The sequence below is a fragment of the Hylaeus anthracinus genome, unplaced genomic scaffold (assembly GCF_026225885.1).
Source record: "Hylaeus anthracinus isolate JK02 unplaced genomic scaffold, UHH_iyHylAnth1.0_haploid 11997, whole genome shotgun sequence".
Classification (NCBI taxonomy): Eukaryota; Metazoa; Arthropoda; class Insecta; order Hymenoptera; family Colletidae; genus Hylaeus; species Hylaeus anthracinus.
Window position 1 is genome coordinate 2,630,432 of NW_026534344.1, and position 27,141 is coordinate 2,657,572.

Here is a 27,141-nt window from a genome sequence, read left to right on the forward strand (position 1 = left end):
GCAGACGAACGCAAAGTATAAAAATTAGATGAGAAAGAGAGACTGGGGATAGAGATAGATGGGTGAAGGGGTTAAATGGCGCGTCCAGAGTCACCACGAATTCCAGAATGATCAGTCCGCTCGTGGAGACGCATTTTCGACGCGAGGACGTGGCGCCACGCTCGAGGAAACGTTTACCGGGCGGTGGATCGATCCGTCTCGATTCCTCGAAGAATACAAAAAAAAAAAAAAAGAATTAGATCACTGTACAATCCGCGCGTCTCGACCAGCGTGGCGCTTACGTCTCGTTTCGTTCGCGTAAAACAGTCTATCTTTTTGATTACAAAAAGGCGAAACGTTATCGTCGCTTTCTCCGTTCGTTAGAGAGTATTATGTACACCGGTTACTTAATTATTTACATTTCGAGTATTCTTTCATCCGTCGATCGGCTCGACGATCGAAGCGGCAAGTAAAACAGTCGTATCGTACAAAAATCTGAGACAACGTCGTCGCGCGATCGCCTCCTTTTCGTCGTTAACGGGCTTAAGTACACTGCGCGTATTCCACGCGAATGGGATTATATCTACAATGATCGATAAGCGCGAAAACGAGGCGCTCGCCTATGTATACGTATATATATGTATATATCACGAGGGGGATAAAAAGAAATTTGCACCTTGGCGCCGACGACGATTCCGTCGAAGGTCAGTCAACTTAGAGTCTCTATTTTATACACTGCACACTGGAATCACACGATTAGCTCGAGTCTACGCACTCCGCGATCGATACGGTTTACTAAAGTGTCTCTCGCGTCTAATTTCAATCGTCTAGGCAGCCCTGAATCAGGGATGGGCACGTTCGAGTGGCCCTGAAATACCACTCGACCCGTCGAATATTAAATACATCCGTAACTTGTACTCAATGATGCGTCGAATTGCTTAGTATTCAGCAAAGAATACTTATATTCACCGACGAATATATACATAATTGATTTAGGTTGTGCGCTAACCATCCGACCGCAAGCAGAATACAAATTAGCGACGTATATATTTCGAAGTGCATCCTGCCCATTCCTGCGGTACCAGCACCCCCCAGCTAGACATTCAACGACGATTCGGAGGAGCCCTCAGATCCTCAACTCGGCGTCGGTAACTGGTATCCCTCTGTTGGCGCTTTGACTGGACCTCTGCGTGGCTGGTGGTACCAGAGGACTGATGCTGGGACTCCTGGTGGCGAGAGGAGAGAGGGACGGAGAGAAGCTGGGACTCAGGGCCGCCGAGGGAAACGTGGAAGCGTCGTGACTGATCGGTGACCTAGGAAGAATGCCTCTGGCCAAGGCCGGGGCAGCCAGCGACCTGGGAGCAACGGAAGTCAACAACGGCGGGGGTGGAGCTTTATGTACAGACTTGGTCTTGCCGCTGCTCCCAGAGTTTCCGCTCTGAACGCTGGCTGCATCGTCCTTCAGCCTCGCGATCTCGCTGAACACGTGGGCCAGAGGTTGATAGTGAGGACCCCAGTCGAGAAGATAGTCCCAGTTGTACGATCCAGTGAGCTCCTCCTCGCTGTGAACGATGGAGCTCAAGGAACCGTTCATCGACGGACCTCCAGGCACCTCCAGGCCCGACATCGGCCTTCCAGGCTCGCCTATCTTCCCATAAATCAGAGTGGCGATATCTGCCTCGGTGGCAGTTTCGTCCTCGAACAGGTGCAGGCTGTCGAGAGGCAGTGCTTCTGGCGGCCTGCGAGGCGTGCCAGCAGGAGGATCGACGATCCCCAACCTGGCCAAGTACTCCTGAGTATTATGCACCGATAGATCGCTCGCAGAGTCCCCAGTCTGTTGGCCCTCGTTGATCATTCGGATTTCCTCGTCCTCTCCGTCGTCCTCTGCCGAACCTCTGCCGGAAGATCCGGACTGATCGCTGCCAGATAATTCAGAAGTGGCTTGCTGTTGTCCAGATTGACCAGAGGTACCGTAAGGTGGTATCTCGTCGTACTTTGGGGGCGCGAATTGACAAGACGCGCCACCGTTTCCGCCGTTACCATTTCCTGAGCCTACATTCCCGGCTGCGCCTACTCCGCCCACGTTTCTGATAGGAATGGTGTCGAACGCGCTGGGATCCACGTAGCTGTTGGATGCGGTGGCGTTGCTCTCTCCATTCAGGCCTGGTTTCGTACCTGGTTTCTTGTGTCTTCGGTTGCGAAAATGGAGATACAGGAAAATGGCGCCAAAAGCAACAACTAGAAGAAGAAGAGCGATCAGTAAGCCCAACGCCCAGTCTGCGAGACCTCCACCAGCCGCGACGGCCATGTTGGAGCCACCGTCCGTTGGGGTTGCTAGCGCCGTGGCTCCTCTGGCCTCGTTGATGTCGTTGTCCTCCGCCAGAGTGATCTCCACCATGGTCATGTTCGATAGAGAGCCTTGTCTGCCAGAGCTGGCGCTGACGAATAATTTCGACGACTCCTCCACGTCCAAGTCGATGTGCATCAGCTTCTCCTTCACGATCAACGCTCCAGTAGTCCTGTTCAGCTTGATGTAAGGATGCTGCGAGGTCAGCTGATACACCACCCGACCGTCTGGTCCTTTGTCGCGATCCGTGGCCGTCACGTGGCCTATCACAGTACCAGGGACCACCCGAGTGCCGCTTCTGATTCCGAATCTGTACATCCTCTCGGTAAACTGAGGATAGAACTCGTCCCTGGACTCGATCTCCACTCTCACCCTCACGGCTGCGGTTCGACCTCCCGTATCCGTGGCTCGCAACGTGAAGGCGTATCGATTCCTCAGCTCGTAGTCGAAGACAGCCCGAGTCGTCACAGTACCTGATTTCGCGTCCACCGCGAACAGCTTCCAGCTGTCGTCGATGTCCGAGAATCCAGTCGCAGCTGCTGACACGATCGAGTAGTTCAATGATCCAAAGATACCACGATCCAGGTCAGACGCTCTAGCTGAGAAAACGGTAGTCCTGATAGGTTCGTTCTCGCCGACGAACTCTAAGTATTCAGAGACAGGGAACTTGGGAGAGTTGTCGTTGACGTCTTCCAGACGGATTCGAAGCCTCGCCAGCGCGCACAGAGGAGAAACAGCATCGCTGTCGCAGGCCATGACCACGAGATTGTAAATCTCTGGCTCCAGGTCGCAATCCAGGGTCGCGTTCACCAACACAGTACCCGTGGTCTTCTCCACCCGAAAGAGGCCACCGTCGTTTCCAGATGTAATTTCGTATACCAGACTCGCGGCAGGACTTCCAGCGAGGTCGTCGTCCTTGGCGCGTAAGGTCGCCACTGTGGTCCCGCGGACTGCGTTTTCTTTGATCGATACTTGGTGAAGTTCCTGGAGGAAGCGAGGGTAGTTGTCGTTCACGTCATCCACGGTGACGATCACCGTTACTGGTTCGTCTCCCACCAGGGAACCTGTTGTCATGTTTTCGTTCTTGGAGCCCAGTCTCAAAACGTATCTAAAAATGAGAATTTTCGTTACAGTGGATCCGAAATTTTAGTGGCATCTACAGAATCTACTCTACAGGACCTAATACAAAATCGCCTGCTATCCTACACGACATACGCATTACGAATCGAATTGTTCGTCCTTACCTGTCCCTCGTTTCCCTGTCGAGTGTTTTGGAGAGGATCAATTTGCCCCTGGACACTTCGAACGTTCCGCTGTCGTCGCCTGCAACGATGCTACCGTCCAATAGGTCCACGTCGGACAGTCTCATTAGAGTGGTACCCCTCAATGAATTTTCCTTCGTCGTTATCCTGTACTCCTTGCCAGGCAGGGAGCTCTTCAGGCTGCTCAGTCGCACCACGACCGAGCACACGGACGACGCTGGTGGTTTGCCATAATCTTCGGCCACGACGACCAGCTCCACCTCTTTGGGCAGTGGTCTTGGTATCGCTGTACGATTAACCGTCAGGACACCGGTCACAGGATGCACAGAGAAGCCCTTGGTAGCTTTCAGGAGATAGTATCGCACGCGGCTGTTGTCCTCCGTGAGGTCGTCGTCGGTCGCGTTCACCGTCAGGATTTCTTGCAGCTCTCCGTGTCCCTCTGCGTAGAAAAAAAAAAAGTAACAGATGTTTAGACGGTTGCAGCAATGCTTGGGATTCGGTTCGGAGACACTTTGACGTTCTACTGTTGAAGTTAAAGTAATGGAAGGCTCTCTAGATACGAGTTTAGTTTTTTAACGCCCTGTTCAAGGTCTGGCGCGCAGTCGTTCGCGACGTTCTCCCGTGACTCGATCAATGTCGAGTCGCGTGAAAGCAGCGAGCTCTCGAAGACGAGCGGCCGGGATCGATTTTCGGCGAATGTACTCGAAAAGGGTCCCGGGACAAAGCTTGGGGGATCACGGGCGCGAGGTCAAGTACCCTCCTGCCTCTTTTTGTCGGTGGTACGTCCTCGAGCAGCACCATCGCCACCTTCAGTTCTTTCTTTTCTCGGTAAAGGAGGAGGATAAGCCGTCCTGACATCGGGCTGAACGGAAGTATGAAATAATAACCAGTTGTATAAATCGCTCGAGCGGCCGAGCCGTGGGGCCCCCAGCTCCGTTGCAGCGTACAAAAATCATTTCGATGCGTTTCAAATCGTCGGATAACTCGGCATTAATGTGCCAAGCTCCGACCTAAAGCGTGCAAGGTAGACAAAGAGGGCCAGCGTGGACCAAGAGAGAGAGAGAGAGAGAGAGAGAGAGAGAGAGAGAGAGAGAGAGAGTGAGAGAGAAAGAGAGAAAGAGAGAGAGAGAACGCGAGCGAGGGAAGGGCGGAGAGGCTGAAATAAAACTTCACGGACGGGCAGCCCTTTGGGGATGTCTGCGGCTGAGGTGGTAGGACGACCTCGTAGTAGAAGGCGGAGGGGGGAAGGGGATCTTACGAGAAGTGACAGGTACTCTATAATTATTGCGAGGTGCGTATGACCGCGGTGTATGCGTATTCGCGTCACGACGCCTTAGCGAGACGAATTCTTATTACCGGCAGCGAGAGAGTAATAATCTCCCTTTCCCCTCGTTTCATTAATCCCTCCTTCTTTCCAGAATATATTCTGCCTACACCGGGCACTTTAATACGATTTTGATAATCGCGGGATTAACTCGTCCCCCCTTGTTCGTTGATCGCGATATAAACGATCCGCGTGCTCTGTCGGGAGACATCGAAAACGCACCAGGTCGAAGGAAATTCGTCTCTCTTTAACCTCTCTCTCGCGGGCTTGATCTCGCGAGTAACACGAAGATAAAAAATATATTCTGGAAGCTCGTGCCACGTTCTATTTGTAGAAATAAAGTCCGCTTCGATCGGGTGTGTAGCATCGTCGTAAAAAAATTCGCGAACGCATCCTCTGTTTTGACTCCGAGAAACGTAACCCCTTAACCGGTTCCTGGGGGGCAGATTGATGTATGCATACGTTATGGGATTCCCCGTATCTGTAGACGCGTCGATATTGAAACGTGCAACCTGCCTCGCGAGCTTCTAATTATTATTTTCACCTTTTGCTCATTACCGGGATTGACCCGCGGTATAGCTCGACAGCTTAGAAAAGATCACCTGCGGGAGCGGTCCGAGCGTGGCGAAGATGAGATTCGTTGATGAGGCGCGGGGCTGCTCGGTTAATTGAGTTTCGCAATGTTTGTTTAGTTTAGTTGGTTTGTTTCGTGGGATCCAGTCGTCGGAAGATCCGGAATTGTTGCATAGTAAGGAGATATCGATGCAGATATCGATGATTTTTCTATGCATTCTTGCTAGTACTTTCTTTTGCAGCTTCGTAAACGCTGAATCGTTCTGTTTCACCCTCGAATCAGCTCCTTATTTTTAACTAAATTCTCTCAAAGGTCGTCGGTCCCATTGCAACTCTCTTTCTCCCGTCCAGGTACCAGCGGCGTTATCGATCAGCTTTGCGCAACATTCTTTTTTTCTCGGGTCTCTCGCATTGTCCCCTCCGTCCTTCTTCGGCCGTTTTCACGAATCCACGTAGCGAGGGCCAAAGAAGAGACGAAAATAAGAAGGAGATGCAAATTCGCGAGGCCGTCGCCGTGGGAGCTCCCCCCCTTTTTCGACTCTTTCCACGTCCACCTCCTGCCAATCCGGACCCTCCCTATCGCCCCTCAGCCGCCCACCGAAATGCACCATTAGGCGCGGGCCTATGTATTTTTAATAAGTTTCGAGAGTCTTCGAAGCGGGCGATCTCGGCCGGCGGTTGCAGCGAAGGCGGCTTTTCGGCTGCCTCGCAAACGGTGTCCTCGCGTTTATTTATGTGCAAGGCGTTCGTAATTCTCCTTCGTTCCCCGGGGGGGCGCGGGGGGCGCCCGCCCTCCCTCCCTTCTCAACCCCTTCAACCCGACACTGTCTCTCTCGATCCTCGCTTCCCGTCTTCGAGGATCCTCTTGGTCCTCGTCTCCTTTCCTTTGCTGCTCCCTTCAGCATTCGGGCAGCTAGCTTTTCATCGGTCCCCCTTGCCCTCGTCCTCTCGCATTCTGTCATCCAGCTATCTTTTTCTTTCCTGGCCTCCCTCCGCTCGCTGGTCGCCTCTCTGTCGCGTGCTTTATCTCGGCGCGGTGTCAATTCGAGTTTGGAACACGGGCAACAGGACAACGCGTGTCTACTAAAAACCAGTTTTTAAACTCGCGTTTATTTCGCGCCGAGGGACTTGCTACGGGGCCAGCTCGACGTTGCTTGTCATCCCTCTCTCTCTATCCGGCTCCCTGGTCCACGGTTGCGAGGATTTCTTAGACGGAATGTCGATCTTGTAGACGACCCTTCGTTAGGAACGATTAGAAGCAAGAAATTTACTCCGATTTTCTGTTATCGACAGCCCTCCACGATCATACAATCGAATCCTGGCAATTCGCTTTCGAGCATCGCACCAAATATTAACGGTGTTCGTCGATGTCCCTATCCATTTTTCCATAATCGATTCAATGACACCCGCTACAAGCCCCAGACTATACTACTCCAGCCAGCGATATTAGCGAGTATCGGATAACATCAGCTGAATTCTTGCAATCCCGATCCTACCAACGCGGAACGAAATAAGAAATCAAATTCCCGGTGTTGTCGAGGATACGGCGTTCCTCGACTGGGGTTAAAAACCCTAGAATGGCTGTATCTTACCGCCTAACATAATCGTCGCGCGTTCGAACGTCGCGATAACGATCCACGGATTCCGAGAGGTCTCTGTCGGAGTTACTCACCTGGCAGGGTGGCGATGTACGCCGACTGCTGGAACCGCGGCGCGTTGTCGTTGAGATCCGTGACGCGGACTATCAGGTCCGTGGTCGCCTCGTGGATGCCATCGCTGGCGATCACTTGGAGGCTGTACTCCGATCGGGTCTCGGCGTCGAGACGTCTGCGAAGAACGACCTTGCCGCCGAAACGATCGATGCTGAAGGGGCCTGGATTGGTCACGCTCCCGAATTGATAGGTCAGAGCTGGAGAACTATCCACGTCGTTCGCAGTAATAGTCTTCAGCACTGTGCCAACAGGTGTAGCTGCATCAAAAAAACGGTATCAGTTACTTTAACGGTCGCTGAAAATCCAAGACAGATCCTGTCGAAGAGTTAGAGGTTACTTTACGAAGGACATCCAAGACTAGGTGACTATTCCAACCATTAGATATATTATACACATTTTCTTCGTTTCCTGTGTCATTTCCCATGGAACAGATTTCCATATAGGGAGAGGAAGGTCGTTTAATGGGAATCGAGGCACCGTTGATGAACCGTTTAACCGCGACATCGAACCGCAGTCGGTTTATCGTCGCACAATGCCAGACACCGTTGTTACTGATGAATGGCGTCGTTATGCGGCCCAGCCCTTCCCACCCGTGTCTTTTTCTCCTCGGGCAAAGAAGCCACTTTGTCACTGGTAGACAATCATTCGCGATACATATATAGAGCGGCCGGACGGCGCTCTTCCGCGAACTTAAAGACACTCGAAGGGAGTCGCGTTTAAAATGCATTGAATCCCTACTATCGGCTTGTTTTATCTCGCTCGTGCTAAGAAGAAGGCGCAGCGAATCCTTCCAAAGATTCGTACGGAGCATCGTAGGCGATAATCTCGAGCGTGCCGCGGGCAAATTACGAACGGTTGGACCACGGTAGCCGAGGTATATTGAAAACGGGAGCTCGGGATAAAAATCTGTCGGCATTGTCCTCGCTGGGAATCGCAAAAATGATTACGATGAGTCGTTCCACAACGAAACGTTGATAGCGGAAATTGGAGGTCTTGTTGAAATTGAGAGGTGAAGTAGTTCCGGTAAGATGGGAGGGAGTATAAGTCATTATTATGGAAAGCAGGACTGAAATGATCGTATCTAGCAAAGATAAAGTAAGAAAATATCGATCGATTGACTATTTGGACGAGGCTTGGCATACGGATAGAACACTAAAAAATATCATAGAGTGACGTGCTGCGAACGGAGCCAACACCTGCGCCAATAAAAGAATTATTTCGCCAAGCGATGTGTCCAGTTGGTTCTGATGAGGACTAACACGTGGCCACGTCCGCTCGTAAATTTCACAGCCGATCGTTAAAGTCGTGTAAATCGGTTTGGAGAGCGGCCACGTCCCGTGGCCGAGCTCCTCGAGTTCCGGTAGTGTTGTCCCGTTCGGAAGCGGAGGTATGATCTCTCTATTCGTAACCTGAACTCTTGGAGAAAATTCATCGCTATCTACGATGTCTCGGCAGTCGAGTGCCTCCGTAACGGTATCATCGCGTGTAAGGACGTCGTGCTTTAAATTATTCCGCGGCGAAAAGTCGATAGCTCCTAGACTCGGAGTGTTCGAGCCCCGAGTTGGAAACTCGTGGTGAATCGAGCGGAATGCGCCTCGAAATAATAAATTCCCAGGGTCTGGCACTCGGTCTTCGTAAGTTATATCGAGTTAATTCTGATTACCGGAGGTCCTGGGCGTTCGCGGATCGGCGGGCAGCGCACGCGAATGCGATACGTCGCCTGTGTGTACTCCTTGTACGGAAAATCCGCTCGACGGTGGTCTACCATTGTTTCGATTTCTCGTGTCAGTGCCAGTTTCGGAACCGATTCGATCGATGCTGTCGATTAAATCCTCCTTCGACTGCGAGTGCGTGCACAGGCTCTGCTCGCGGTCGCGCGGTTGCCCGTGTGCACCGCTAGCGAGCGGACGCGGCGAGGGTCCCCCTCAGAAACAAAGGCGTGGGGCCTATCAAACATCGGCAAACCGCACCTCTCGTTTTAGGCCGAACGATAATTACATACGCCGCGTTCACCCTGGGATAATTAAAAACAATTACTGTGCGCTTCGCTAAAATACGAGCCGGTCGCGGGCTTGGGATAATTTCTCATGGGGGCTGCAGTGGTCGTCAAAAAACTTGCCAAAACACTTTTTTTTGCAGCAGAAATTCAAGGAATGCAGTCTTTAGTCCTTTTTGTAATCAGCTATGCTTTATTTATATAGGTGATTGCCCTCAGGGACTGTAGCTATGTTCAATTGTAGCTACAGTACGGGTTTGGCAACCCCGAGGTACCCGAGCTATTATAGGGGGATCCATATTACTAATCCAAATGCAAAGTAACGTAAAGTAAGAATGAAATCAACGTAAAGAATGTACAAATTCAACTGATTCGACTTTGCATTGTTGCAAATTAAACTTACTCTCTTATGTAGTCACAATTTCTGTCGAAATGCGAACTCGACTGCGTGGATGAGAAAGAACGAAGAGCCTAGACGAAAGTGGTCCAATATCGATTGTCAAAAGGATAAGTGGCGCAATGGCGCGGCAGGTGCCTGAAAAGGCCGGCTCGCCTCCGGGATCTCCGTGGGCGCGCGTTGCGCGACGACGGTATTAAATATATTCTATCGAGCCGGCACATCGGGGATAGAAGTGGTAGCAGTCTCGTTTGCGCCGGAGTGAAGTTTTATGGTGATACAAATTAGATAGCGATCTCGCGTTACCTCCGTTGGCGCGCGAGTACGCGGCCTTTCGTGTCGAACGTTCTTAGAAGTCTCTCGCGAGGAGCGAGAGCTGAAAGGGAACACCGACGCCGCAACAAGAACAAGACGAAGGGGGAGGAAGTGGGGTGAAAAAAGGACGAGCGAGACAAGAGGAGGAAGCGGAGAAAAAGGGCCACCAGGACCAGAAGAAGTAAAGGAGAATTGCGGCGAGATGAGAGGGACATCGTGAACCGAAGTTTCGCGATGTAAATTAAACGAAGCGCATTCGATCCTCGAGGTCTCGAAGACTGGACAAGTAAAAAGACTATGTCGTCCGGAGTAGTTGAAACATCGCGCCAAGCGAAACTTCGCCCAATTACGAGCCTCGAATCTCCTTCATTATTTACCGCCATTTCCCCGCGACGTCTCTATCCTTCTTTGGGTCCTCTCGCTCTAAGAGGTTTCGAAAAATGGTGCGACTATTTTTACGCAATTTCTGAAAGCCGTTGATTAAATAGATTGCGAGTAAATACCGACATGGGCCATATGTTAGTATAGAGGCCGAAGGAGAGTGGTAGTCTTTAGACTGATACGCAGAATTCCAATTAGTATGCTTTATAAAGAAATATAATACAATAAATATAAAGATAGAATACATCTTTAAACTTACTTCATATATTTTGAAAAATTGATGATGCTAAGATAGTTGCCAAGTCAGTCATATTAACCGGTTAGAAAATTAGAAAAGATTCTGAACCACGACCTATACTTTTGCATATTCAATGCCCCCCTAACTGATACTTCTCGAGGGGCACGGTAGCGAGCACGAGGCTGGCCTGGCGCTTGCTCGTCAAACTCGGGGGCCACCTTCGGTGGGTGCCGTTCCATTGAATCGTATCTGTCAATGGGGAACAATATGAGGAACAGAGAGGGCGAAAAAAGAACCCGAGGAACGACACGTAGAGGAAAGAGCGCGAGCTACGCCGAACGAGCGTTCGCAGCCTGGCCTAAGTTATGCAGATTGTTCCGCAACAGTTGGACTTTAATGCCGGCATAAATCCTTTGCCACTTAACTTTATACTTGGAGAGTAGTATGCACTCCCACCTCGGCTAACCGCGCCTCTCCTTCTTTATTCCTCGTGCACTTTCTTCTCTCTTTTTCCTTCCTTTCGACTCCGTTTCTCGAGCCCCCTTTCGACCTTTCCCTTCGCGGTCGCCTCTTCGACCGATTCGCGCCTCGTACCGGTGCCCTAACCGATCATGCTTCACTTTGCCACGCAGAAACGTCTCTTTTCGCGTGGTTGGATCGAATGTATTTAGAGCAGATAACAAGCAGAATTCGACTGATTTCGCTCGAATATGTGAAAAGCCTATATATGAAATATAGGCTTTTGTGGAACCTAGATACCAACGATTTATCCTCAGAATGAATTCGCGCCCCGCATCCAGAAAATGCAAAACCGTAGTCCGTATTTCTCGCGTGCAGCCGAGCTATCGCGAAAATCTCGTACGGGAGTGCCGCGAGGGTCCCTTGGGACGTCGAAAGCTCCTCAACTCGCGACATCTAACTTCCACTTTCCGTAAAAGAATCCAGGTTGTTGCAATCGATTCGCCAATTAGACGGAGGAAGAAGGTCATTTACCGATCGCCAGCCTCGCCGTGAAGGGGCTAATTGGAAATGACACAGACCGATGAAATACAAGGAGGCGTATACGCAATCGCGGCTGCTCGTAACTTGTTCGTGGGCGATTGTAAACAGCGCTAGCTAATAATCGGCTGGTTAACCTTCATTTCCGCCGTGCCTCTTAAGGAGGACAAACGCTGTAATTGGACTATACGACCGATGCAATTATCTCGGGTTGTTTAATTTCTAAGACACTGGCATTAACGTTTCATCATCCCTACCCCTCTCACCTACTTCATTTTATTTTAATTACCACGAACCCAGCCGTTCGTGTGTCGAACAGTTAATGCATACAGAACTTTAAACTTACCTTCGGAGACGGAGATGATACTGTGTTCCGGAAACGTGGGCTGATTATCGTTGATGTCGATCACTCTGACGCTGAGGGCTGCGGTGCCAGTCAGCTGGGGATTCCCCTGATCCGTCGCTATGATCGTTAGCCTGTACTTTTCGCGAATCTCGCGATCCAGAACGATGTTAGTCCGCACTACTCCGCTATAGGGTGGGCTTATGGTGAACGCGTTGTCTGGGTTTCCGTCGACGATGTGGTAGAGGATCCTGCCGTTCATTCCCTGATCAGCGTCGCTGGCCGATAGCTGCATCCAGGGAAAACACAAATTGTAAATTGCAGGAAAGATGTTCGAAAGAGTTGCTCTCTGCCAAATTAATAAATAAATTACCTTGACAACAAAGTCTCCCTTGACGTTTCCTTCCAGGACAGTCGCCGAGTACTGCGTCTGAGTAAACACAGGCGGATTGTCGTTCACGTCGGACACCCTGACGACCACTTTGACGTAAGCCTCCAAAGGATCTGTCCCGGATGTCCTGGCCACCACAGTGAGGACGTGCTTCGAGCTCTCCCTGGGCTCCTCTTTGGACAGCTGGCCTTCCAAGGACCTTCCCCAGGTATTCGCGTGTCCATCCGCCGTTTGCTCATCCACAGGTTTCACCCTCATATCGGTCCACAGTTCAGCGTCCAATCTCGCAGGATCGTTAACGCGCAACAGGCCAGTATCTTTGTCGATGATGAACGTGCCAAAATCGTTTCCGGACCCCAGAGAGTAGGAAACGTGGTGTCGTCTGCCATCCGACCGAACAGCTGTGACCTGGACCACTTCCGTGCCTGCAGCGGAGTTTTCTTGGATGACGACTTCGTACGTCTCGTTCTGAAACTTCAGCACGGGCACCAGGTCGATCAAATCTCCGACCTGCAGCTCGATCAGGCCCTTTGCGCTTTTAGGAGGGATCCCCTTGTCTGTGGCCAGGACCTCCAAGTGGTAGGTCTTGCCGTTGTCTTGCGACAGGGACAACGCCGCCGTAACGACGCCCGTGTTCGGATGAATTCTGAACTTGAGCTTGTCCTGGTCCTGCGGGAAGGAGTAGACGATCTCTCCGTTTGAACCTTCGTCAGCGTCCGTCGCCACCACTCTAAGGATGTTCTTTTCTGTCTGCGTACCGATCGACACCCTGGCACGGAATGGGTACTCCGAGAAAACTGGGGCGTTGTCGTTGATGTCGCTGACGCGGATCTCGACGGGGATCGAGGTGCTCCTGGCGTCGTACTTGCCGCTGTCCGTGGCTACCACCAAGAAATTGTAGACGCTCTGTCTTTCGCGATCCAAGGGGCTGCAACAGAGGCGAAGATATGTTAATAGTTGTTGGGAGATAGAATAGATCTACCGATCTGTCAACAGTGTATCGACATTAAAGTATTCAATGTTATTAGCAGAAAATCCTGCTTCGTCGACAGTGCTCTCTCCAGGTGCCATAGAGACGTAACCAACCGTCAAAGAGGCTAGAAAAGAACAAAGGAAGAAAAAAAGCCGCAAACGAGCATCGCGACATGGAATAGGGAGATCTATAGAGCGGAAGGGTGTCGCGAGGAGGCGCGCAGCGGCATACTTTTGCCGCGCGACAGCAGTGTGTCATTTCAGCGGGACACCATGTGGCATTTCAATGCATTATTTCAGCCTTGCAAAAAGCCAGATATGCAAAACCAGATCCCCGGTCAGACCACTCTTTCGCGATCTCCGTCCTCGTCTCTTCCTCTCCGTTCTCCCAGCGATCGCGTCTTCCCCCGAACTTTCTCGCGCGCTCTCTTCGTCCCTCTTCGCCGTCTCGATCCTCTCGGTTCCCTCGAGATCGGTAGCTTCCGTCGTCGCGCGCCCGTGTCGCGTCGCTGCTGTTATTGTTGCTATTGCTGTTTGCCGCGCGGGTAGGTGTGTATCACCGTTCTCCCCTTGTTCGTTCCCAGGACCACCCGGAAGATATACCCCGATTCGCAGCCCACGAGCGGGACCAGATCTCACGAGATCGTGTCGATAACGCGCCACGACGCCGGCGCCGGGAACGATTCGCCACCGATAGGCTAGGCGCGCGTTTAGCAGCGCAGCATTTTGTAAACGATGTAGACGATTTCGCGCGACACGTTTATCGCCTACCTGACTTATCCGATGAAGGACTGGCCGAGGAGGACTCGAGGATAAGGGTTCACGATGGTACGCGGTCTGTATTATTAAGGGGAAGGCTTGTTTCATCGAGGGAGGTCCGATTCTTAACGACAGAGTATTCTAACGATAGTATAAGGACATGTTTTATGGATAGTTCTATTTCTAGGGTAACCAAGTTTGGCATCTACCTTTGGTACGTTCCTAAAACCTCGTCAGTGACGTAGGCTATCGTCTGCTGATCAAGACGAACTACCACGATAGATAATTCCATAAGAAGCGTCTCTAATAAGAAATCAAATTCGAAAGACGCCGTGTGGCAAAGCACAGAGGATGCTGAGCTGTCGTCATTCGCGTTTGTAGCCACCATGTTTCTCACTCTAAGCGAACGCTTGTGGCAATCTTCCGCTCTTCCCGTCCGTGACAGAGACAATGATTTGCAACGGGCACCGTGGCGCATGGTTCGAGGAAATATTATCCAGCATAATCTCGACGGAAGCGATTCGTGCCGGCGTAAATGAAAAAGGGCGAGCTCGTTTAATCGCACGACAGCGCCGGAGCGAGTCGACTCGCTCAAATCGTAAATAACTGCGTCGATCTCGCGCGCTACCGACTCTCGATTATTATTCCACGCTCGTTAAAGGTTATTACGTGTACCTACGTACGTTACCGTACGTGCGAAACCATTATCGGGGCAGGGGGACGGGTGGCAGAGAGGTGGACGGGGGTAGGGGGGACCTGTCGGTACTTATCGGCGGAGGCCACGCGAATTCGCGCAGGGGTCTCGCGTGACTCCTCGAAGCCGCTAATAAAGACAGAGTTTGCCGATTCGATAAATTACGCCCGCCCTCTGGCTCTTATCGCGCGGTATCTGACGGCGGAATGGGGGCAAAAATGCCCTGGCAATTGAATGTTACCGGTTAAACGGGCGCCAGTTGAATGGGAACAAATTATGCATTCAAGCAGCGGCGCGAGCACGAGCGAAAAATTCACCGCGATAGTATAATTAGATTAGAATTAGCGAGGGCGATAAAGACGTTTGCCCGCGCGGTTCAGTAAACGGCCGCACGAGCGGGAAAGTGTCCCGACTCCCGATCGCTGTTGTCCTTTAGGATGATTACCTTCCTTGGAAATTTCCTCGTTACCCTTTCTCGCGTGATTTAATCCTGGCTGCTTAGAAAGAGGAAAACTGGAGGTGGACGGCGGTACGCCAAGTCGATGCAGCGATTCCTCGAAGCGTAGGTATAGCTCACGGCGACGGGGACGCTAAATTCGCTCGGTAGCGGCGAAAATGCAACCTCCCCCGGCTTTCGTGCGATTTAAGGCACGAAACAGCGGCCAGTGAGCCGCCAACAGTGGATCCGCAGAGTTATGGTAATGGCGAACGTGGATTACACAAGATCGCCGTGCACGATTAAGGCTTCCGTCACACAAACAAGCTAACCGCCGCCACTTTCCGTTTAAATCCGGCCCGTTCTCCGGATTCGAACAATCGTCTATTGACCGATAAATCGGAATTAAAGATGCAACCAGATGCGCCCGGCAACGAGTTCCCGGACCCGGGGTAAATTTCGAGCCTTTCTAACGATCGCCAGCTTGCTACAGCACGAGAAGTACTTGCGCGTTGCCAAGAGGGAAAACTTGGGAAAAGTCTGTGAACGAACGCTGCCTCGGTCGATGGAATCGTAGGACATCGACTTCGTTGCAAAGCTTCGTTGCGTTCGGAATGTTGAGGTGTTCGTCTTAGTACAAGCTAAGTAGCAAGGAGAAATGAGACCTATGTATTCAGCACCTCATAGTATCGTAGTAACTTTAGTATCGTACTAACTTTATCGCAAGAAATTAGAAAAGATACCAGTCATGGGTTAGTCAACTATTCAAGGATGATCCTGTCATATGAAAAGCTATAAAGGAATTCAAAGGCCTAGAGCTAGGTTAGCGTAAAACATATTTCGAGTAACTAGTAATGCAACGTGCAACGAATGCCCTAGCCATATGTTTAAGGATGATCCTTCTACCTGTACATTACAAATAAATACAGAAGGGCAAACGTTTACATTGCGGTGCGAATCGTGCGATGGTTAGATCGGACAGGGAGAAAGCAGACCTATACGCTCAGCATCTCATGGCATCAAACGTGATATCAAGTATCGAGCTTATTGCAAGAAACTAGAAATGCAACATTTAATGAATGCCTTAGCAAACTATATAAGGATGATCCTGCCATTCGGGAAAGCTGCGAAACGGTTTAAAATACTAAGACAAACACTTACGCTGCTACGCAATCCGTGCGAAAGGGTTAGATTAGATGAGGAGTAATCAGACCTATATGCTCAGCACCTCATGGTATCAAGTATGGTATCAAGTAACAAGCTTATTGCAAGAAACTGGAAATGCAACGTTAGGTAGGTGTCTCAGCTACCTATTTAAGGATGATCCTGCCACCTGGAAGGCCGCGGAGAAATTCACAAGACCAGAGCAAACGTTTACGTGCACACGTAACGCGAAGCAATCGACTCGCCGATCATTAATAACTCGTGGGGCGCGAGGGCCAAAGTTCGTGGGACTCGGTTGCGAAATTGTCTATTAATTAACGGAATTCGACCTTGACGGGACGGAAGCCACGGTAGGGGCACGACTTTAACGACGTCTCCGCGACGCGGGTTTATTGCGCGTGTAATCGCGAGGGACACGCGGTAGAATGACGAGGAGGTGGAGAAGAGCTGCGGTCGAGGAACGAAGACAAGAGAAGGAAGAACATGTACGCCCGTGCCGACGGGTTATGCATATAGAATCGACTAATCGACCACGGTGCATCGTTCGCGGGGCCCATCGACTGACTTTATAATTTTACGACATTCCTAGACCACCCCGCCGTCTCCTGAGCCACCTCCTCGTCTGAAAGAATTTTTTCCCCCCTTGGTTCGTGGCCCAGCCGCTCCTCTCGTGCGATACTCGCTTTATAACTCCCGGTTGGCGGCGCAATATCCCACGGGCGATCCTAATCGGACGCGCAATAAAGGTCCCGTGGTAATTAACGCAGGAATGAAATTAGTTTGCCTGGCTGGCACTCGCGAAAGAAACGCCACTGTGGGAGACGCGATCCAGAGAAGGCGGGCGACCCAGACCAGATAAACTCAGTGTGAACGTTGCGATGGCGGAAAAAAGGAGCTCGACCGCGACGAATACAGTAGAATAAACGAAGGACGCGATGGTTTCTTTTGTATGTAGGTTCACGAGAAATCTGAGAGAAGTTGCACTGTTCCAGTGTTACTTTTACCTCGAGCTCGATGAAGAGAACGCTGTCTTTTAACGAATTCGCCTAGCTATAGAAATAAAAATTCAATATAAAGACCATTACTCACCCAGCCGTGGTAATGACTCCCGTCAGGTTGTCAACCCTGAACAGCCAGTTGGTCTCCTCAGCAATGGCGTACGTGATCTTCCCGTTCACTCCTTGATCGGGATCCGTCGCTTTCACGGACATCACGCTGGAATCAGGTGCCATGTCCTCGGATATCGTCACAGCGTATTTTCCCAAATGGTAACTTGTTGGGTAATTAGCTGCCGGGTACGGAAACCCGCTGGACAGACCGAAATTAGCGTAATCGCCGGCCTGATGCGTCGCGCGGGGTCGTGACTCGGTGTAATGATTCTGAATAAAAGTAGGAGCGTTGTCGTTGACGTCCAGGACGATCACAGTCAAGTTGCAGTGGGCTTCGAGACTGGGACGTCCGTTGTCCTTCGCTGATATGGTCAGGACATACTTTGAAACTGACTCTCGATCCAGGTTGGACATCGACAGCATCCCAGTTACGGGTTCCAGGTTGAATTTGGCCCCAATGTTGCCACCTGAGGACAGAAGAACAGGTGTTTTGGAGATTACAATGTTAATTGGTAATAAATACGACGGCTCTGAGGTGTTGATGTATAATACACTCTGAAACAAAGTGTAATGACGTATCTAAACAAGGAGAATCGCGCCTGGCGTCTACTCACCTACGATGGTATAATAAACCTCTCCATTCCTGTCCTCGTCGAGGTCTGTCGCCGCGATGGTGTGGATGACAGACGCTGCCTGGTTCTCTGGAACGTTCAACGTGTAACAGGAGCCTGGTCTGAACTCGGGACTGTTGTCGTTCTCGTCCATGACTAGAACTTCGAGCGTGCTGATGTCCAGCAGCTTGCTGGACCTCGCGAAGATCGGCACCGAGTAGTGCGAGGCCTCTTCGCGGTTCAAAGGTCCGCGAAGAGTCACCAAACCGCTCGGAGAAATTGCGAATTTGTTCGAGGCCACGTTCGCAGGGATGCTGAAGCTGACGTTACCTGAGAAAATGGGAGATTCAACGGTCAACGTTAAAAAGAACGACAAGTACGACAAATTTATATCTAGACCTGCAAAGAAAATGCAAAAAGATATCGATTTCTTCAGCTCTGGATCAGACAAGCCCTTCGACGCATTCGACTTTCAAATTCCAAAGGATGGCGCGTGTTTGGTCGTCGACCGTTTTTCAGAGGGCTTACAACAAAGCGACGCTTCCTCCTCTTCGCCTTGTTCGAGGGAGCATATCTGCTCGCGCGTGTACCAGTGATTCTTAACCAGGCTGCGAAGATGCCCACGCAATAGTCTTCGAAATTGTTACCAGAATTCGATGCAGGACGTAATATCAAGTTAAATACGAACACCGACGTACTTCAAATCTTCCAATCCCATTCATAGAAGAATTCTTCCGAAGAAAGAAAGATGGAATATTTGGGGGAAGATCACTCTACAGGTTTCGAAAGCTCAGACTCAAATTCCCCAAATCCTCTCTTCTCCGAGTAGCGACGGATCTCTCTTGATTCCCGGGAGTGTATCGCGACACACATGTCTCGGTTAGGTTCTGTAGATCCGCGAGGTGCAAAAGGTTAAGAACCACTGTCGTAGACGAAGCCAGAGGAACGGTAGTTACGATCGGCGAGGAACGCACACGCTCGTGGCCGGCGTAGCGCGCGCTTAGGGGTGTCGGTGTTGGTTGGAACCGGTGATTTGCCTATGCGTACCGCGGCAGGCTGGCGGCACGATGATATACGCGGCCATTGTTTCGCCTCTCTCGTCCACTCTCTCCTTCTCCCTTTTCTCCATCGTGGTCGCGGTTCCGGGGCCCCTGGCAGGACGAGTCGTCCTTCGGGGTATTCCGTAGGGACGCGGGCCCCTTTGCAGCACGGTTCCGCGGGGCGCGCTAATGCGCTCGTCTGATACACGGGCGCCGGTCTAGATAAGCGCAAAACGAGCGATATACCGTGTTGTCGGCCGTACAGAACGCTTTGCTACGAGACCGAGAACATTGGACTCTCCGCTCGCGCTTTTAGTAATCATCGTGTTCGTCGCTCGTGTTCCCTCTGCTTTACGACTGGCGACTATGCGCGCCATCCCGCCGTCGTGGATTGGACCTAGTCGTTCCGGTTGCGAAGCTTTTTTACAAGGATTCCTTCTAATTCTTTTTCAAATTGAAATCAGATCTTGGTGGAACCGTTAGAGATTGCACTGCGGTTAAACTCATCTGTGGAAGGTTTAGATCCACCTACCACTCAGAGCGCTGGACACTATCGAAAAAGTATTTGTTCCTAAAATGTCCTCGTTTCCCCTAACGAAAAGTCGCATCGTCCAACATGTGGGTGACACGCCGGCCAAGGAATCGACGATCGTTTCCAAGGAGGCATAATGGATACCAGACGCGAAAGTAGGATAACCTCGAACGAAGGACGATTATCGTTATCGCGCGCTGAAAGTAGAGCCCGATTATCCGTGTACCATGCAGCGACGGACGCATCCACGTTGGAATTTTCTCGTCCGCGGAATCCTTCGGCATCTTTTAGAGGGCGACGAGAAACAGCGTCGGGAAGGAGGCAGAAGGAGGCCTACGCAGAGTAGCTGAGCACGGTCTCGGCCGCAGCAGGGTATTCCGCAAACGTTACACGCGGATGGAACGCGCTCTCGACCCCGAGGGAGCCGGACCGCGAGTCATTTCGTTGAATTTACTATAATGCCCGGCACCGACCGGATTCAAGGCAATTATTCGAGGTATTTTCATAGCAGGGCTTTCCTATTAGCCAGGCTGGGGCATCCAACGTTGCCCCACGCCGATTATATTCCCTTCACGTGGCCGTGCAGGCGTAGGTGGCGCACACCTCGGCGAATGCTCGAGCAACGGATGATATCAACGATCCGAAAAGTAGAGGAAGGTTACCTAAATCGGCATAGGTTCGTCTTTTTCTTAAATTGAATCGTTTTCGTGATACAAATCGAGACTAATTTTACTTATTATTGGAAGAGATTGCAACAGTATGTATAGTTTGCGAGTGAGAAGATCGCATCTGACGATGACTGGAGATCGCACCACTCGTTTGTAAGGAGTTTCAGGCTCAGTTTTCAATCGCACCCTCCTGGCTAAATTTCCAAATCACGATATATAAACTCTATATATATAAACTCTACAATTACCGATCCTTGCAAAACATAGATTGAACGAGTCTTGCTCGTTGGTACAAATAAGGCGACCTTCCCCTATCCCGCGAGGAAAGGGGTTGAATGGCGAGATAGGGAAGGAGAGGAAGACTGTAATTTCTGTTCTTCGTCCGGTACAGCGCTAAATTGACAGCCCCTCCTGTTCCCTGGCACTTTATGCGCCGACGCACCACCGAAACAATAACGACGCGAGCGGAGCACCTAAAAGGGTAGCCGCTCGGTAGCCCCATTTTTGGTCCTCTCCTACGTCCTTGTCGTCCTTCGCTGTTGTGTGTGCGAGCGCGAGCACACGCGTGTACGTGTGTTGTGGGGGAGATCGATAAGTTCCGAGTCGAGCCTGGTTCGGCTTTGTCCCTTTAGCATTATCCTTGCAAGCGTTAACCGAATATACGCGACTCTCTATCTGATCATCTCGGCCGCGAGCAGTGATATACGACCATCGTTGGATATTTATCAATAAACTGACCGGTTGTAACTCCAACGGTTTTATCTCGCGTATTTAACGGGGATAAAGCGGAATCTGGAATCGGGAATCGGCGATCTTGACGATTCGCGGACCGTGGACGGCGATTGGACCGATATCGAATACGTGGCGATGATACCCAGGCAATTCAGTACGTACATAATTGAATACAGTGGAAATTTTTATTGGTCCCCTTACTGGAGGACCTCCTAGCGACTACCAAACACACTTGAACGAAATGTTGCATACACCGCTTATCATACACAACTAGTTCATCATCCTTCAAAGGGACCAAGTGAATACCCTTTAAAGGAGTAAACGTCCTGTACGCCTGATACCATTCCCATGGTCACAATTCACCAGTATCAATCCTATCGATTCGTTATCATTCCCAATCACCAACGATAGCCCTTTCGCCAAAGATACACGAGTGGAATGCTTACCCTGATCGGCGATGATAGGCCCGGTGACGTTCAGGACCGAGGAGCCAACCTGCAGGTCCTCTGATATTCTAGCTACCGGGTTGGACAGCAGCAGCCGAGGAGGTCCGTTGGTCTGGCCAGAAGCCAACGTCAGCGTCAGCCTCAGAGTGGACTTTCTCGGCGGGGAACCGTGATCGCTCGCCGTAATCTCGAGTTCCGTGGACTTCACCATCGGCTTCTCCAGGCTCACTATGCCAGACTCGTAACCCACCGAGAATCCCACCTTCTCGTTCGCCGATGTAATCACGTACGATACACGGCCATTGTCACCTGCGTCTTTATCCACCGCGACCACTCTCACGAGCGTCGCTCCTGCAACGATGCCAATTTACGATACGACTTTATAATTGAATTGCCCGTCTACGCTTAATAAATTTATCGACTATTTACCGCGGACTGCTGTATCGTTAAAATTCTATGAAATCCTCGGGTCCCTTTTGTCTCTCCCGCTATGCAGAAGCGGGGATAAGGGCGCACGCGTAAACGATGCCCGAGAATGGGTGGTACAAGGTAATTCCTTGTAGGAATATTCATCGATCCCGGTTCGAGTAATTTATTGTAATAGCGTGTAACATTTTTGAGTGTATCGGTTATTAGAAACATTAACGAAAGGAAATTCCGATGGCTCTGAATATATATTTCTTATTTTTCTATTTTGTAGCGTGATGTCAACTAAGATCTAGATCATTTAGAACAGCGTGGACCTTAGTCAATAATCAATTATTCGAGAACGTTATATTTATGGTACTCACCAGGCATGAGATCAGGCGTGACGGCGACCGTGGTGGACTCAGGCGCAACGAAAACCGGGTCGTTGTCGTTCTGATCGAGAACGATGATCCTCGCGGTCACGGTCGAGGCTAATTGCTCTCCAGGTGGAGCGCGATCGGACGCCTTCAGGATCAAAGTGTACTCTGCCCTTTCCTCCCTGTCCAGAGGCCTCGCCAACGTCAGAGCTCCGGTCAGCGAATCAACTGCGAAACTGCCACGCGATGGAAACTCGGCAACCAGCCCGTATCGAAGGTCGCCGTTCAAGCCGCTGTCCAAATCGCTGGCCGTCAGATTGTAGATGGTGGAGCCTATCATGGCTCTCTCCGACACGCGGACCGTTATGGGGTCTTGAGGCCACCGTGGCGGATTGTCGTTCGCATCCTCGATGACGATCTTCACCGAGACAGCTATGCTTTGAGGATTCCCGATCGACGTGGTGTCCAACGCGCGGATCTCCAGGTGGTAGACGCTGACGTTCTCGCGATCGAGGGAATGGGCGACCACCAACTGGCCGGAGCTCCGATCCACGTCGAACGCTGGAAACTCGCTGATGGGCGTCAGGGAATCCAGGGTGAAGGCCACGCGACCCGCGGGCCCAGCGCCCGACACCGAGCCCACTGCTTGCCCGATACTCGCGTCCTCGCGCACCTGAACGGTCATTTTTCCCAATTAGCAGGATTGTAAAAGCCACGCGGCGACAGTTTCATATCTGTCATAAAGCACGCCTCCTCGAGACGCGCATTCCCCTCGGAAAGGACATGCCACTCGGCCGGCGTCAAACCGGAGGGCATTTTTCACGAGTTCGTTGCGAGAATGATCAAGGGAAATCTTGGTTCTATGAAAGGAACTTTGACGAAAATAATTTTGAAGAACGCGCACTGACCTTTTACGTATGAATTTCAAAGATACAAGCTACAGATTCTATATAAACGAACGATTCGTGTTTCTTTTGTCACGACCCCTTAGAGTCAAGGGATTCTTCTAAAAAGACGCTAACATCTCTTGAAAGAAGGTTTGTGAAAAATGCATTCATCCCCGTTTTCGTAATGAATTACACGTGGTACTCACGTTGAAAGTAAGACTGCTGCTGGTGAAAGTCGGTCGGTTGTCCGCGAGCGCTAAAACCTCGACACTTAGCGCGCGAACGCTGTGTCGGGGTGGTCGTCCAGCGTCGGTGGCTTTTACAGACACCCGGTACACGTTTCGCTCCTCGTGATCGAGAACTGCCTTCGTTCTGATCATGCCAGTGATCGGGTCGATGGTGAAAACGTTGTAACCGTCCGAGCCTCGGTCTGAGGATCAAGGTTACTCGTGAATAACTCGAAGCCATCGAGCAGACGTAGAAAGTTGCCGTTTAGGGTAGCGGTGAACATTTATTCTTAATCAAATAACTTCAATTATCACGATTCTATTCCCGTAAGTAGCTACAATGTTTGTTATTCGAGATAGACGAACAGGTTTCGGACAATGCACCAAGGGAATAGAATTATTATCGAACGTTCGATTGCCAGACGAAACGATAGCGTTCCTCGAAAGCAGGACGAAAAAACCGGCAAGCGATCATAACGAGAAGATATAATCGCGTAACGTTCGCCGTCGGGCCATAAAATTTCAACGAAAGCCGCTCCAGCTCGACTTTTAAGACCGTGCATAATTGTTTCTGTAATTGGCTAATTAGTTTCTGGAAACGCCTCATCCAGAGCACAAAAAGCGAAGCAGATTCGGTCCCATCGATCCAAGTATAGAGTTACCTTTGAGAATGGTATAGGTTACGGAGGCATTTTCGCCAAGGTCGGTGTCCAAGGCTCTGACTCTCGCCACTTCCGTTCCTGGCGGTTGTTCCTCCCTGACGCTGACGACATCGCCTTGGGGATCCACGATTTCCGGCGAGTTGTCGTTCACGTCCAGCACAGTCACCTTCAGGGGCACCCTGGCCGCCCTGGCGGGTGTTCCCTGATCGCGAGCCTCCAGCACCAGCTCGTGCACGCTTTTCGTCTCGCGATCCAGAGGCTCCTTCGTGGTGATCTCGCCTGGAATCATCAGCGGCAGCAATTGTTAATTGGTGGCAGAGATCGGAGATATAATAATAGTCCGAGCACCGTAATACTGGAATACTGGAATGGTTCGAATTGGCCTTCAAATGACTACGAATGAAAGAAAATCACGTCATTAAAAGGAAGATTGTCGAATCGAAATGGATAAAAGAACGAACGAGCAGTTTATCTCGATTGCAATTGCGATGATATCCACATGATGAAATAGAGTCAATTAACTTTAACAACTTCTGCTCCGTTTTCCATAACACATACAAGTCCGTGGTGGATGACCTTTATGAAATTAAGATGGAAAATGAGCCGATTCGTTTCAATTACGTCTCGACCAGCCCTATGAACGATACATTCGGCACTCCTCTTAGTTATATTTTGCGTTTGATATCCGCAAGTAGGCGCGCAGGAGCGTTTACGAGCTGCGTTTATTTCAACTTCTCGCAGTGATTAGTAAAACCGCCTCCCAGAACAAAATTTATGCGGTGATTGGCCCGAAGGAAATACACTCCTAAACAAAACGACGGCGTGTAGCGAATAAATATCGTTTTAATCGAACGATCGATCGTGAACTTGATATTCTTTTAAAGAAGATAAAATCGCTAATTTAGTTTTACGATCTCATTAATTCCGTATAAATTGAGTTCATTCGTTAATAATGTTAATGTAATGCACACTTTCCTACGCCACAAATTTTCTTCCACGCCTCTCGCGGTTTTTGAGGCGTTAACGTAGAGATGTTCTCGCTATACGTGACGTTCAAAACGTCCATATGATGTCGCAATTTTCAAAAGAAAAAAGAAAAAAAAAAAAAAAGAAAACAAACAGGAAGAATGTGTTCCATCATTTTGTCCAGGAGTGTACGTGAAATCGATCCCAGAGTGGCCGTGAAAAGGGAATCGAATTATCGTAAATATCCTCGCATAAAATGGTGGACATGTCCGACAAACGTGCAGCAGGCACCGAGAGGCTAGACCGACCTTATCAATTTCCCCGGACGGGAACGGTTAATTGGATAATCGTCGTTCGTGCGCCCTAAGAAACTCCGTTCGAACGCTCGAATTCCTCGGTCGCGCCTCGACACTGGCAATCGTATTTCGTTCCTGTCCTCCTCTCGCATATTATAATCGTACCAGGGGCGTGTGTATGCAGAGTTGCACGCATAAAGACGACGACCGCGTAATTGCGTATCTTGGATGGTGGACGTTGAACGGAATATCGTGCGCATCTCGAGGATTGGTGAGGATCGATTAAGGGTCGTTCGAAACTAAACGAGACACCATTTTTATAATATAAGCTCGTCGAGAAATGGAAGCGAACCACTGTATGATTCTATACTGCCGAGGTATGCTCTCTTTCGTTTGGAAAACGTAGGTTTTCGTAAGACCTGGACGTTTCTCTGCTCACCTGATCTCATCCCTGGCACTTGCTCATCCACGGGGTTAATAAACCCGTCGAGGCATACGTGTCTCGAAAAACAGACGAAATCGCAAACAGGGGGTTGGCGAATGAGAGGAAGGAAGCGGATAGAGAGAGGCAGTTCGAAGCTGTCTGGCCGGTCGGCGCATTAATGGGTAATTAAGCAAGCGCCTAGCCGGTCGAGCAGAACTATTCCGAGATCTGGAAAAGGAACGGGATAATAATTCGTACGCCTGGCCCCGTCGGTGTTCGAATGGACACACGAGGCACCCGCGTGCCTCCACGAATTCTCGACGTACCTAGTCCAACCAGACGTGTCCACCTCGAGCAGGGAACCCCGTCGACGCGGCCGTGCTCGTCGTCGCCAAGACAAACGATCGACGAGGGACATGCAAACGCGCCGGCATCGAGGGATACCATCGCGGAACAATAAGAAGTATATCGTAGGACGCGTGCTAATGCGTTTCTCGTGTTAACCGTGGGACCGTGCGACCGCGGGCTTCTTCGTCCCCTCCGCAGGCTCGGCTCCCCTTTCCGTAACCGCGTGTGTCTCTTCCAATATTTGGAAATCCATGCTCCGCGCTGGGAAAACCCGTTTCGCGTCGCCGCGATGGAGGATTCCTCCGACTCGAACCCGGGACGCCCAGAGGAGGGGATCGGGGCAATTTCGCGGACGGCTTCCCAGAGCGGGAAGCACTCGGCTACTCTGGTTTCTGGGGACACTGGTTGCTAGGAATCTTTGTGCGCTCGGAACACTGTGCGTTTGTCCCAATAAATTTGAAAAAGTGGGTTTTATAGCGCAGAAGTAATCGAAACAGTAAACGAGGAATCCTAGTTTTCACGAATCCTGAAAGTCTGCAAACATCGGGGCTCCGTGTTTCTCCACCAAGCATGGTACTACAAAAACGACGACTTGAACTCTCCCTAATTCTCGATAATCTACGATAAAAAAAAAATCTAATGTCACAGTAATTCCCGATCCCGAGGCAGAAAATTGATTGATTCGTGGAACGTTATTTCGCTTCAGCGAGGCGGAGAAAGAAGGATTCCAGGCGACGTCGGCCGTACCGCCGAATTTCCACGTCGTCGAGCGAACAATGTGGGATCTTCCATCGCGGAAAGATTAATATAGAAGTACCCGTTCGACGGGACAGCTGATACTTCCGGCAGCGAAGGGGGGCAGAGTACGGGGGCTCCCTTCGGTTATTCTTTTTCCTTCGCTGCCAAAGCTTCGAGCCGAGGATGACTGGAGGAGTTCCACCTCTCTCTGCAAACAGGCAGCTCGGTGAGACTTCTCCCGACGGATACCGGAGGAAGAGACTCGGCTGGTCTCGAACCAACATGTACACAAATACTCTCGTGTCGCATGCCAATCAAACCACGTATGGGCCAGGCGTACGAAAGGGAGACGAAGAGGCAGATAGAAGCGGTCCGCTCGTTTCGCGGT

General features: G+C 50.7%; 2 protein-coding genes across 2 annotated transcripts in view; both read right to left on the reverse strand.

Annotated features, from left to right (window-relative positions):
• Window positions 1–27,141, reverse strand: part of LOC128889442 (cytochrome c oxidase subunit 7A1, mitochondrial) — a 345,364-nt gene that overhangs the window by 83,283 nt on the left and 234,940 nt on the right. The gene's annotated exons all lie outside the window — the stretch shown is intronic.
• LOC128889560 (protein dachsous) overlaps window positions 162–27,141 on the reverse strand; it is a 60,418-nt gene continuing 33,438 nt past the window's right edge. Inside the window, exons 7-17 of the mRNA XM_054147282.1 lie at window positions 23,982–24,260; window positions 23,299–23,522; window positions 22,212–22,878; window positions 21,421–21,771; window positions 18,006–18,332; window positions 17,372–17,858; window positions 12,240–13,185; window positions 11,870–12,155; window positions 7,158–7,454; window positions 3,571–4,027; window positions 162–3,434 (exon numbers count right to left, since the gene is read on the reverse strand). Coding sequence (XP_054003257.1) covers window positions 1,106–3,434; window positions 3,571–4,027; window positions 7,158–7,454; window positions 11,870–12,155; window positions 12,240–13,185; window positions 17,372–17,858; window positions 18,006–18,332; window positions 21,421–21,771; window positions 22,212–22,878; window positions 23,299–23,522; window positions 23,982–24,260 — 6,650 coding nt within the window. The 3' untranslated portion in view covers window positions 162–1,105. The remainder of the gene's footprint in view (window positions 3,435–3,570; window positions 4,028–7,157; window positions 7,455–11,869; window positions 12,156–12,239; window positions 13,186–17,371; window positions 17,859–18,005; window positions 18,333–21,420; window positions 21,772–22,211; window positions 22,879–23,298; window positions 23,523–23,981; window positions 24,261–27,141) is intronic.